Genomic DNA, 14,153 nt, shown 5'->3' with positions numbered 1-14,153 from the left:
TATAACATGAAAACAAAAAAAAGTAAAGAAAAAGCTGCATGCTGAAAAAAGCTACGCAGGTATGACAGACAATGGCAGCTACGTTTTATTGTCTCTTAAGAAGCAAAGCAAAGAGCCAAGTAAAATAAAATGTTGAAAGGTTGGGGATTTTTTTTACTGGTAGAAGGCAACAAAATCATCTCAAACCAAGGTATTCTTAAGATATGAAAACGGTATCTGAAATTACCTACTACATAACCTATAGACACAACAAATACATCTATGCCAAAGAAGGAAAAAAAGCACACAAATACCAGAGAGACCTTATAAACATATATACCTGAATGATCTCCAGACTTTACCAAGTCATCAGAAAGTATTCCAAGAATATCATCATCAGTATTTAAGACCTCAGAAAGATCAGCTAACGGATCGTCGGTGCTACCTGTGTAAGAGGCAATAAATAAAATCAACCAGTTGTGGCATTTATACATTACTCCAGTGATGTACTATAGCTTGAGCTATAAACTCAAACACAGATTTACCAGGCTATAAGGGTCTTCTATAGCATGTATAACTTGTGTAATTTGTACTGCAAGCCACTCTGCGGTAAGAGACTATGCTGACTAGCACCCCCTCCCAGTCACTGCTGTAGCCATTTTCACATGCTTACGCTGCTGAGCATTTTTTATAATACAGTGAAAGTGATCAATGTAATTAGTCATGTGGAAGAAAAACTGGATGATTTTAGGGGAAAAAAACCCCTAAGACCTAGTGAGAACTTGCAACCTCTAAGACACAAAGACCTGTGAATGTAAAAGCCAACAGATAGGTTGCATTTAAAAAAGAAAAAAGGTAAGAAAGTGATCAGTTACTTCTCTTACCACCACTATTTTTCTTAAGCCTTCAGTGTAACCAGTTACTACACCCTAATAGGGAAGAAAAACCTAAGAGTAAGAAGTAGTATTAAGTAAATGGAAATTGGAGATGCTATTTTTAAGATCAGAAGAAGTCCCAAAGAAGTGAGAACAGTCAGAGGTAGAAATGTCATGTTTGGCTGCTGTCTAGGAAAAACTGGTCTGGTGCTAGTAATAAATTATCTAACATTAAATAATAAATTCTGGATATGATTATCTTCTTGACATCCAATTCATTAGAAAGAAATGACTCCGAACGGCCCACGTGGTTTTATTAACTAGGTTTTTAGGACTATTACAGATGTGTAACACTTGATGAAAATTGTTTGGCAAATAAATAAAAGTTAAGAAAAATATTTTTCAGAAAAAACTGCAAACTATGGTGACCACATGAGCAATCATTGCCAGATGAATGAAACGTGCTGAGATTGTAAATATGCATATATTTAAACAGAGAAAAGGGATTAATATGAATCATATTTCACATGTACAATGTGGAAAACAAACATGGGCAGGTTGAAGAGGGACCAGAAAGTCAAAGAACAAACAAATTTCACACATGTATATGTATCTTTCCCACTGTCACAACCCAAGTGCCCCAGGAAAGTATTTCTAGCTTAATTCAGAGGCCTCGTGCCAAGGACTTACTTGTATCATGAGGCTACATTTCAAACTGCTAAATTCTACAATGAATTAGAAGTTCCTTCTGCTCTTTTAGAGTCAACCCTCTTCCCTTCAACCGTTACTGAAAGTCAACAAGAAAATATTTTTTCTTCATCTTACTATTTTGCTTCTTTATTTTTCTCCTTCATAATGCAGAGAAGATGTTTCATCCTAATAAATTATTTTTTTATGTTTGCCACTAGATGTATTAAAGAGTGCCTCAAAACCACATCTATTTGTGGGTGTAATTGTTTTGTGCACTTGATAAGAGCCCTATGAAATGTAAGGTTTTAAACAGAACCTAGTTGTTGTTGTGGCAATTTGGTCTAATTATGCAAGTAACTAACACCAGGCACTGTAAGGTGATGTCAATGACTGCAGCTGGCTGACAGGAAAAGGCTTGACCCTAGCCATTCCGTAAATTCTCTGAATTCCTATTTGAAGGCAGGTAAGTATGATTTATAAAACAAGCCTTTGTGAAGGAAGCATCAAGACTGTATTAGCAGCCTTTAATTCTTCTGTAGTATTTTGTATTATGGTGTTTTTCTCCACAGCCCTTAGTAATACACTTGGGAACAGTCCCTAAAAATTCAACTTCAAATTTGAATAAAAATATATTGCATAAGTAGTTAGAAAGAACTCAGGTGGAAAGATACAACTGAAGGCTTTACCACTCGTAGCTACAAACTGGCCATGAATAAATTCAGGCTTCAAATTAGAGGGCTCCTAACTATTAAGGCAATCAGATGCTGTAATGGACTTCCAATGAGATTAATAGGTTGGAAAAAAGCTTCCTGCTTTCAAAATGGAGCTTGTTAAGTCTATAAAAAAGACTGAGTGTTGATGACAGCAGAGGGCTAGACTCTCTGATCCATAAGTCTCATGTAAGACATCTATTCTAAAGCATTATTTTCACATTTTTCTTCTATTTTTTCCATGGTTTAATTCCATGAGCTAAATATTATCTTGGAAACAACTAAATCACTTTAGGCAGCTGCTTGAGATCAGAATCAATAGCTGGTTGACATCTGCTGCCAAACAAATAGCTCAATACTGCTCATTAATTTGACTCTATCAGAATGGAGATGCAAACTAAGACAAAGCAAAAAGGAAAGTAATGTGCTTATAGCACTGGATCTCTAAGACAGCACAGTTCTACTGTTGTCTTGTGATCTGGATCCCTTCAATGCACTTACTTTTATTATTTATGAAGTTCTAAAAGAGTAAAAATGCCTCTTCCAAGGCTGCAGCCACCCAAAGATGTTTAATCATGCAATAACAGATCTAGTTATAAATTATCCCAGCAGCATTTGAATCAGTTGCAGAGACTCAGACAACTCCTCTCCTTTTGTCAAAGAAGAATCTCTTCAGCATTCCCTGGAGACCCTACCTGAACAGATTACTTTTTCAGCATCCCTTGAAAAAATACACTTCATTTAAGCTATTTCAAATAAAAGGAAAGATCATATTGCCAGAGCCCTCACAAAGCCCACCTCACCAAGTGGCCTCTTTTTCATCAGAGACACCTAGGTCAAGAAACACAAGACAGATGCAGACAGTCCTCAAATTAGTCAGGATGCAACAGATCCGAGACACCACCTTCAAGCAACATATCAACAGCCAGAGAAACCCTGGAGATTTGGTGCTCTGTGAGCAAGCCTTCACATTTTGCTCTAGTACCCTCCTGGAAATGATTTTAAGGGTTGGTCCCATGCAGAATACACTGCACAGTGTGCCATTCTTAAAACTACAGGAAAGGTGAGTCTTATAACTGAAAACAGAAACTGCAACATCCTTGCCAGACAGAAATCAGGACTGGAAGCCTAAAGCTCACTTCAGTCACAGTTACTAGAAATTAACAATAAACAAAGGATTCCAAAAACCCGCTTCTGGCTATCCCTATCACCATTGCAATCTTGTCTAGCAAAAGTTTCAGGTACCCTTAACCAAGCTCTAAGAACAGCCTTAGAACATGTCACTGAAACACACTGCCAGTTCATGAGCAGATTGAACACGCCACTGTTCAACTCCCTAGCAGTCCTATGCACATGCTGAAAAGCAAAAGGATAATTTTTTTAGCTGCTTCAGAGCTCCTTGGAAGATGAACAAGTATATCTAACCCTTAATCCTGGAATTAAACAAGTGATGTTTCCAAGAGAACATTTTCCTTGTGGAAAAGACCTATTCCATTAAGCAAGGACTGTCATAGATTCAACACCCCTTCTGAAAGATAGCTCTGTAGGAGAACAGCAACGTCAGTAACAACACAGCTCTACAGCCCCCCAGTGCAGAGAATAAGGCAATTTAGGCTGTTCCTGCTCCAAAGCCAGGTCTGTACCAAAATGACGAAAATATCACAGATGCTCTGGGACATTGTTTCCACCTCCAGCTCCTCTGCAATACCATCCAGAAGGGGAGATGTGACTGTTGCTAGCTCAGCATTTACCAGGGTCTCCACCGCTCATTAATGAGTCTCTCTCTCACACGTGTGGATGCTACTGTGGAAATTACTGTCTCTCACAAACTCACAGTGAAAGAGTTAAGAAAAATTGCACTGGAACTGATCAATACTGGCAGATGACTTCACCCACTGGTACTCCAACTACAACAAACAGCTCTGTCTGGACACAATTTTGGCTGGAAAACTGAGCAGTTGAGAGACAATTGTTGAGAACATTCCTACAACCAGAAAGCACTGTCCTTTGAGTCTGTCATATACAAAATGGGAAAGACAGTAGGTTATCCACTAAAACTCTTGCTCATGATTTATTGTCAACTTCTTATGATTTATTTCTGAATAAAAAGAAGAGGAAATGACAGTTTTGCAACTTTCCTTATTTATAAAGAATAGGTTTCTAAAAAAAAAAATCCTTTCAAATTTTGGAAATACAGAACATTAGATTAACTTCAAGTTCATGAATTTCTAAAACCTTATACTACCATAATACAGGAACATTAGTGACTTTACTCTTGCAGTTGAACACGCCATTAAAGATTTCTGAGTCTCTATTTCTCTGGCTTCGGAAGAATGCTGGGGTAGAAAAAGGTCTGTGACAGTGTATCTTCTTATAGTATTGGAACCAATGAAATACACACCTTGAAACACTCCATTCGCAGCAGTTTCTCCTTTAGAAAAAGTTAACTTTTGCACTCCTTATTACTCAATATTTCAATTGTGTAACAATCAATGTTCAATTATAATGTAGCCTTTTGCTTTTAATTTAGCACATTTTCACTGAGAAACAATCACAAATAATTGACCTTTCTTCAAATTACTCCAGACATGGGAAACTTTATCAGTATGTGTAAACATTTTTAGACGGAAAACCTTGTGAGGATGAGCTGAAACACAAGCTGCAAATTAACTAATATACACAAGAAATAGTAACAGTTTTTAAAAGACACAGAATGATAAAATACCTCTAGCTAACAGCATATACTACAAGACATGGAGAAAAGAATAATCTGGAGGGGACAGCAAGGTTTTTGCTTTTAATTGCTCCTTTGTGTGAAGCTGCCCTTTCAGCAGCACTTTACAACCCTCTAGCTATTTGAAAAACTCTCAGCAGTAACTCCAGTGAGGTTTTGCAACAGCAGAAGATTGCCCAGTGGCTATAAACTTCACCTAGAAGGGGTAAAGCCCAGAAGAAAATGGTGAACCAAAAATTCTGAGGAGACTGGCAACCTAAAATAATCTAAAACATTAAAGAAAATACAAGCTGAATGATAGTCATTCAGCTAATAGTCAACAGACTACTAAAAATATCTTTTAATTAGAGTACTTTTGTCTTCTTCTATAATGGATCTGTATGCTTATTCTTACACAGAATTAATTTTCATGTATTTTATAGACATGGACATTACAGTCAAGGAGTTTCAAATGTGCATTAAGTAGCAATTGTGCTATCCAGCGCTCTTTTTGAAACAGCTGGAGCCCTCAAGCTGAACATCACTAATTATGAACATAACTTAACCTCACAAGGACAGCTAATACATAGCACATTGAAAAACTCTCACAATGTTTATCTGATGTAAAGTAGGAAAGAGTGGAAAAGCCCCAGTGGCAACAAGAAAATGAGACTACTGAATTATCACTAACTTTAGCTTTTTATACCTTGAGGTCCCAGTTTTGCCTGAGCTGGAGTGGAGGTTGAGCTAAGAAGGGGATCAGATGAAGGATCCAGGAAATTGGTGGTCAGGTTTGTTTTACATGAGAGTTGAAGCGATTCTTCAGGTAAATGATCTAGGCTCATCTTGTTTTGTCTACTGGTATCTAGTAGGTCTTTCCCAAAGAAAGCTTCCTGCAAAGAAGACAAAATGATTCAATGTAGGAAGAACACTGTACCTATTGGGCAAATGACAAAGTTGAAACTAAAAGCCAGTGATTACTGGAAATATAAAAACACACTCTCAGTCTCACATGCCTGCCAATATGGCAGTATCTCTTCCAGGCTATGAGGCATGGATATGGTGGATACAACTTACCTGAGGTAGCTACACTATTGATATTTTATTATTAAATTCACACCTTAAATCATATAGAAAAACTACAGTTACCTTGCATACCCATTGAACAGACAGTGTAACAATGCAGTGTTTTTATACATCCCAAGTTTTTCAATATTTTCAATATTCCTCCTTGCACAGAAAGGACAGCTGAAGAATGGGAACACTGCTAGGCAACTTGATCAAGGCCTCACAAGAAGTTTATAAAAAACATGCGAGTGTGTTATGGTCCAAATTCTAGAATGACCATACACTGCAGTTTAGTTAGCACAAAATCATCCTAACATCAAACTGCAGTAGCAATCCACCTGAAGACATTTAAGTTACATTACTATCTTTTAAAATATTATGTAGCAGCTATCACTCATGTCAGCCTGACTACTTAGTACGATGACAACAATCTATCAAATTTTAAAGCTAATTTTTTATTCCTTATATAAGAACTTCTTCTGGTTTCATGTAGTCTTTACATTTTTGATTTAGGATATAGCTGCTAAAATAAAGCTGAAGATTGCTTTTTTTTTTTCCCCAGTACCAGTTATTCCAACAGGAGCAAAAGAATAATCTAAGACATACTCTGTATTTTACAGGAGTAAAACATGCATTAAGAAAAACACCCCTTATCCTTATTAATCCAAAGGAAATGTTGCTTAAGAATTTTCTTTCCAACTCACTTTCCCACTTATGAAATACAAATTATTTTTAGACAGAGATTGTTCTGCCTTTCTGTCAATTCTTTGCTTTCAATCCCAATATAGTCTTTGTCATGACATTTGGTGAACATCTCCAAGATAATGAAGTTTTCATTTAAAAAGTGGCTGAGGAGAAGAGCAAGACAAATAATATTCTCTGTGTGAGACATATATAAGCCAGTCAGTCTATAACCTGCTTGAAAGTTGCTCAGTCACCATGAATATCCTGGTTATTATCTATAACTGCTACCTCTTACCTGCTAAGGACACCACTGAAATAAAGTGGGGAAAGAGCAGAGATTGTTGTGGCAGGGAGATACAGGGCACGTAAACCCACAGGTAGGAAGACAAATTTCCCCTATCAAATCATGTTCTATAATCCCCAGAAAAGAAAAATCAGTATCTTGAGAAAATAACATTATCAGGCTAAGACATCCTACAGAGCTGAATGGTGAAATGTCACACGTCAGTTCAGAGAGAAAAGACAGGCTTCTCCCCCCCGCCTCCTCTCTCAGAACAAGTAAAGATTTATACACTGAGAAATAACAACAAAGGACTGGAGATCTAATATAATATACAGCTTTCTGTACAAACTTACAAACATTCTTTACAGAAAACCCATTTAATTTGAATGATAAATTGAGAACAGAAAGGAAATATTAATGGTTTAGATGAAGTACGAATCCACATGTAAAGATCAGGTTTCTAAATGGATTTAAACAAGGAGTATACCAATAGCTTTACCTGCAAGTAGACAGGAAAGGTTTCTTCAAGTTTGTTTTTCTTTTTTCTGTAACGCTTTTTTATTTTCTCAGTACTTTCTGAAGCTGGGGTGGACTCCTCAACTGGAGTGTCTGGCAGCTGTTCTGTCCAACCTAAACAGTAACATCCAGGCACAAATAAATAAAATACTTGGTATTTTGCTCTACAGGTACAGAGGCAGTATACCTAATATATCTGGGTGAAAGGGTGTACTGAATCTCACTCTAGATATATTGTACAGGTGGCTTTTATCCAGCCAGCTGTGAACTGCCACCTGATCATCTGGGCTCTGGCAATAAGGAATACCGTATGTGACAATGCTCACATCGCTGTTACCTTGTGGTACACCTCAGTGGCTGAAGACAGACCTTTAACTTTCGTAGCTCCAAGCCACCTAAGAATTTGGTAATCTGAGAAATATTATAGGTGCCATTCAACCAGATATTTGAAAGATAATTCCATTGAAACAGTATCTCCAAAATCACCAATGCTGAGCTACACATCTATCACCTTTCACTTTATACACTGATTTTTCTCAAATTAAAAGTAATAAGTTTTTTAATCTGAGAAAAAGACTGTCATATAAATAATGAACAGACTAAAAAAAGAAATCTATAAAGAAGCCCTTAAAGAAAAATCATACATTTATTCAGCTATCATATTCCAAAGTGGCACTGCTTTTTCTAATAAACACAAAAGCACAGAGTGCTCATCATTCAGTATTTTATTTCAACAGACCAGGGAAAATACTGCAGGTAAAAGCAGAACTTTTTAAGTCCTGCTAGTTCTGCCTTGCCAAAGCTAATTACATCAAGTTAAAGACCCTGAGAAGTTATAAAAGAAACTGTATTATTGTGGAAGTAAAATCAGCTATGCTTTATACTACAGTAACCTCTTGTACCATATCTGGAGGACTGCAAGTAGAATGAAGCTCGTCAACACCATGGCTTCTGCATTGTTTGAGAATGAGCTTTTGCAGAGAAAAGAGGTAGAACATAACAAAAGCAGCAAAACACTTGGTAAGGCTGATGAGTACTGGCAGCTGAGGAGCAGGCTCTCAGCAAGCTACCATGATTTAAAACATACAAACATCATCTGGGGTTGCTTTCTTCTTAACAAAGAAAGTATGCTTGAACAGACAAAAAGAAGCTCCAACATTTAACTGAAGAATACTTGTTTAAGAATACTGCTTTTTAACAATATGCATTGTACTGTTAGGCAGAATGGGGAAATAATTTTTTAGCCAATTAATTTATTTATTTTTTTACTTAAAGGAGCAGATCCCTATAGACAAGAAAAACTTCAAAGCAAAATTTTCAGCATTACTTGAAACAACATAGTATATTACACTGAAATAACATCTACAAGGCGGAAAAGCGTACCTCTAACACTGATACTAAAGAGAAAGCAAGCACTGTATCTCAATAGGGGACCTAGCTAGAATACTGAATTGCACTAATAAACATTTGTTGGCTTCATACAGTAGTTCTACAAATGCAAGTAAAGACAAAATTTAACTATTAGTTTTTAATGCTCCTGGATGTTGTGGTAAAGATCCAGCCTCCATCACATTGTACAAATATATAGCAAGAGGCTGATCTGCCTCTAAACAGACAGCAGAGAGTGACAAGAGAAATCAAAGTCTTCTGAGGTGACATCAGCCAACCTTTACAGGAAACAGGCTCTGACCTAAACATATTCTACATCTCATCTGAATGATACCTCAATATTTTCTAGATTAGATAGTGTGAACAAATCTAGACATATGAAGTAATTTACTCTGATCACATACACCAAATAAGAGAACAAGACCCAATAAACAAAATCTAACTTCTTGTTAGGTGCCCAATCTACTAAGTATTAAAGTATCAGTCATTAAAATGGCTTTGATATGAGAAAAGAGACTAGAGTAGGACTCTTCAGCCCTGGGAAAGACAGCAACTGATGAGGGGATATGATACATGTCTACAAAATCTTTCTGTATTATAAATTAATATGGACTAATTTTCATAAAAATAATCTTCCATAACATAAAATGCAAAGGCAGCTTATGGAACTCTCAGATACCCAGTCTAAAATAAGAAGGGATTATTTCTTCATGCAACAACAACAGTATATGGTTGAACTCACCACTATAGAATTTTCCAGAGCTTAAACAGATACATAAAAATATCACACACATTAGTGGAACATTGAACACTGTGAATATTAAAACTGATTGTCCAAAAAACCTCTGGATCAGGACTTCTGGTGGAAGGTGTATCAGAAAGAGGACTGCTCTAAACCTACCTCATTTTTTACACTTTTTTCTGTCTTTTACCAGTCAAAGCTAGGCTAAACAGTGCTCTGACACAATACAGCAGTCCTTGTAATTCTCACTATGTATCTCTCACAATAGCCTGCAATTCATTGTTTCAGTTTCTTTGTAAATCATGGGTATTACTGAAATTACAAGTATGTAGGAATTAGTATTTTCAGTTGAATTAATAAAGCCATCATGACAAACACAAAAAACATTTTCTGTTGTACATCTCTGGAAAGAATTGTATGTTGATGAGTTACGTTATTTTTACTGCCTTAAGCATGAACAGAAGTTTAAAATCAAGTTTCTTCACTTACTTTCCTCTCTGCCAGGCAACTGCTCAGAAACAGATCCAGAAGAATCTTTCCTGGACAGCGATCTTTTAGTCTTCCCCTGCCCAGTACGACTTCTCTGACGCACCATAAATCCCCCAATACCTAACAAGGAAGCAAAAATTCAGTATATTGATTAAAACTATGTTTCATAGTAAGAATGACAGCCAGGATCACTCTGCAGGTAAACGGGACTACTGCATCTATAAAGGTCTAAGAATGAATCTGAGATATTTAAGGTTTTTTCATTGAGTTTTACGAAACATTTATGAATTTGAATGTCTCCATGGGTATATATGTAATTATCAAAAAGGATCAGAGTTTTAGACTTGTAACATCTACAAGAAGTTCAAATCACCAAACTTGTCAACTTTCAAATGTTATTTTTTTCCATCCCTTGGCAGGCTAATGAATTGCTCAAATTAGAAGTCCATCTATTAAATGAAACCTACTAAAGAATCTCAAAGGACCATTAAAAACTCTACAAATTGCTGTAGAGAGCCCACAACTCCATACAATATTAAAGAAGGACATACCACAAATAAAAAGATAATTAATGAACATCATACTGCCTGAAACCCCAGAATCCTTCACTAGAGGACTGACTGCAGTGCTCCTGATCTTTTACAGTAAAGAAGTGGTAAATGCTCCATCCCTGGCAGTGTTCAAGGCCAGGCCGGACAGAGCCCTGGGCAACATGGTCTGCGGTGAGGCATCCCTGCCCACGGCAGGGTGGTTGGAACTAGATGATCTTAAGGCCCTTTCCAACACTAACTGTTCTATGAAACAGTTGGTGTGTATGTATGTAAATGCATCAGGTTCAGATTTGTTTCATTTTTCAGGGAAATTGTTGGCTGCAGAAAACTAACAGATGGCTGCTAAACTTATGACCTAAAACCACTCTGAGCAAATGAAACTCTGTTCTCTTGAGGACCCAGCAGTAGAAGTAAATGGCTTGTTGAGGTACATTACTTGTAGAAAAAAAAGGAAGCCTCTTTAAACAATGTGGGTTTGTACCACCATCTCTCCGGGGTGGGCTTATGATGGAAAGAATATACATATACATGGGCATGACCTGCTGAGACAGGGCTCTTACACAACAGTGTGGGAAATTATGTGGGGAGGGTAAAAGGTAGTAGAACTCTGTTTAGCTACTGAGAGAGAAGCAAGAGAAACTAGACCCTGTTGTAACTTCAGCTTCCTTTCCTTCCTTCACTGCATTCCTTGCCTTCACCTCCTCAGTCATTTCACTGACTCTGTTCTCCTCCTCTACTATGGACTGTTACAGCAAGCAGGATGGGTGTGACTGGCCAAAACAGTGTTTGTGACTGTAAAGACTACCATCAACTTCTTATCCACAGTAGTCAGAGGCCACGCAGTGAAAACACAAACCCAACATGTAAACATAGATTCTGAGACTTATCAAGGTACATGAGACAGGGGCTCTTCAAAAAGCCAAGCAGGGTTTCAGCAGAGATTATTAAGTGGGTTCAATTTTAGCCCTAATGTATGAGAGCTATTTTCTACAGAGTCAGTTAGGTACTTCTACCTTTTTCTGCTTGGAGATGGCTCAAGTGTTTCTGTACCCAGGACACACAGTTAATCCACAGTCAAGATAATTAAGAGTTGACTGCACTGATAAATTAAAATAAATGAATTAATCCAATAACTGAATTAATTAAAATTCACTGCCACATCAACTGCAAATATTTAGTAAATTACTCTCATAAAGTATTTCCGAAAATAAGATACCCACAAAAAAAATTCTCTGAAGTTCAGATATTGCCACATATACATAGCACACACACAAAAAACCTTGGCCTTCATCAGTTATATAAACACAGTACCTTTTCATATCATGCTAAGAATCAATGCAAGGTAGAGACCAATAATTGACAGTACACTAAGAACAGTCGTACTGCTGAGCAGCAACCTTTGGAAATGTATTTTGGTAGGAGGACTAAAAAATTGTTTTAACAGACCAGGGTAAAAATCTAAAGTCTACAATTAACAATAGAATACTTCAGAATTCAATACTAGGTTTTAGTATCTTTTTTATTATTACACAGAAAATAAATGTTAAAACAAAAAAGGGACACACAACCATATAAATTATTGTATCCTACCAGGTCTATATGGTTTTCGCTTTCTTTTTTTAATCCCATCAGTTCCTTCTGCCACTTTGGTATCATCATCCACAGCTTCCCGTTCTGGACTGGAATCTGATTTACCATCACAATCCATAAGATCACCTTCTGCAGAAAAGAGGCAATGGTAACTTTAACTGGAAAAGGGAAAGGAGGTATTTTTCCAAAATTTCTGTACCTGACCGATACCTGAGAAACTGACTGAGAACGTCAGATTTTTCACAAGGGTGACAGATACTCATACTCTCTAAATACTTTTGGGAAGCCTACCCTACCTATACACAAAGGCCCAGTATGTACATACATTTCCTGTGAGATGAGATCCACGCAAAAGCAGAGAATAAATGCTATAGTTACTATATGTGAATCTAAGAAATTTTTTTTATGCCCTTTCAGAAGTCTGTGCTATTACATTTTCTACGTTTCTGAGGAATTTCTAGCCATACATCAAGGAATATGTATGGACACAATTTACTATGCAAGATACGCTTCATTTTTATTGTCCTATTAAGTTTGATTTGGCAGGGCTTTTTTTTTTTTAAATGAGAAGACAGATTTGTCTGCAGCCTACACTTGGAAGGCAATGTTTAATGACTTTTAGTTTAGAGGGTTCTTGACTTGAAGCCGTGTGACTGACTGAAAGCAGACTTATCTATGAAGAGGAACTTGACTTACATAATAGAAAATTCAGCCCAAAGCAATTACTCAGCCTTGAAGATGAAGACTGTAATTTTGAGTTAGAGTTTATATTCTGTGGGAAAGCACAGCAGAAACAGATGTAAAGTATGATGGCATTAAAAAACCTTTGGTGTTGAAGACAGAGGGAGTTAATTCTGTTTCTGAGATCCCCGAAATGTCAATACAATAACGACCTTTCATCTTCTTGATATGTTAAATATACTCTTGCGCTAAAAAGATACTGGAATTAAAATTCCCTGCTTTGGATTTAGGTGTATAATTCGACACGGACTAAACCCACATACAGTTGTAAGAGGGAGAAATAGTGTTATAACAGACAGAGCTGGACTATTTCCTAGCACTTCTGCTGTGCTAGAATTGCAAACTTTGCTCTTCCACAGGCGGGGGCACAGACTAGACTTTCCCATCGATGAAGACTTCTCTGAGTTCTACCAGAGAAGCTGGAGGTTTGGCAAAAGCAGGCCCCACTGACCACCGCAGCCAATTCCTCACTCCCCTCAAGAGCATGGGTGAGCCCTCTTCACAACATGTCCACTTCTGGCAGAAGAGAAACCTCCTTAAGTGCCAACATGTCCCGCTACACAAAGAAGTATACCAAATGCTCAATCCCGCAGTGGTCCTTCTCATTTACTTACAGTGCATAGCTCTACAAATACTAGCAGGAGAGCTACATTAAGTCTACCAAAGCTGAAGCTGTCAAGCAAGATGAACTTTCAAGTGGACTTCAAATTGTGGAACACCTGATGAAATGCCATAACTTATGAAAAAGCCTATAGATGAGATGGTAACAAAATTACAAGCCCAATTTTCTCAGATACAGCCTTTTTTTCCACATGGAACTTCAGAGACTAAGTAAGGGTTACTCCTATTTGCCTGGAATTACTAGACTATGTTGCTCAAGCCAAAGCCGTGGCACAGCTTTATTCATCCTGATGCTCATACAAAAATTTCAGTCATTCAGAGAATAGGCACTGATCCACTCTGCAGAGCACATGCAGAGCTCCCAGGAAATCCAGCCAATCTACCACACACATGCTGCGCTGTTACTGTCACATATATGAACATGTTATGACTCTCAAAAAGTCAACAAAATGTGATCAGAACTGAAATTAAAGTCACTGGAAGCTTTGACTTTCTCTTTCATACTCTGCTAT

General features: G+C 37.3%; 1 protein-coding gene across 21 annotated transcripts in view; it reads right to left on the bottom strand.

The window, feature by feature from the left end:
* Nucleotides 1–14,153, bottom strand: part of KMT2C (lysine methyltransferase 2C) — a 197,699-nt gene that overhangs the window by 42,273 nt on the left and 141,273 nt on the right. For 19 of the 21 annotated variants that reach the window (XM_080610019.1, XM_080610008.1, XM_080610016.1 and 16 more), the window contains 5 exons: nt 12,280–12,408; nt 10,139–10,258; nt 7,502–7,632; nt 5,674–5,860; nt 320–424 (listed from right to left, as the gene is read on the bottom strand). In XM_080610019.1, coding sequence (XP_080466145.1) covers nt 320–424; nt 5,674–5,860; nt 7,502–7,632; nt 10,139–10,258; nt 12,280–12,408 — 672 coding nt within the window. The remainder of the gene's footprint in view (nt 1–319; nt 425–5,673; nt 5,861–7,501; nt 7,633–10,138; nt 10,259–12,279; nt 12,409–14,153) is intronic. The other 2 variants (XM_080610023.1, XM_080610027.1) reach the window with 1 other exon arrangement.

This window comes from Psittacula echo, assembly GCF_963264785.1.
Source record: "Psittacula echo genome assembly, chromosome: 2".
In the NCBI taxonomy this organism is placed as follows: domain Eukaryota; kingdom Metazoa; phylum Chordata; class Aves; order Psittaciformes; family Psittacidae; genus Psittacula; species Psittacula echo.
This window is presented reverse-complemented; position numbering and strand designations above follow the sequence as displayed.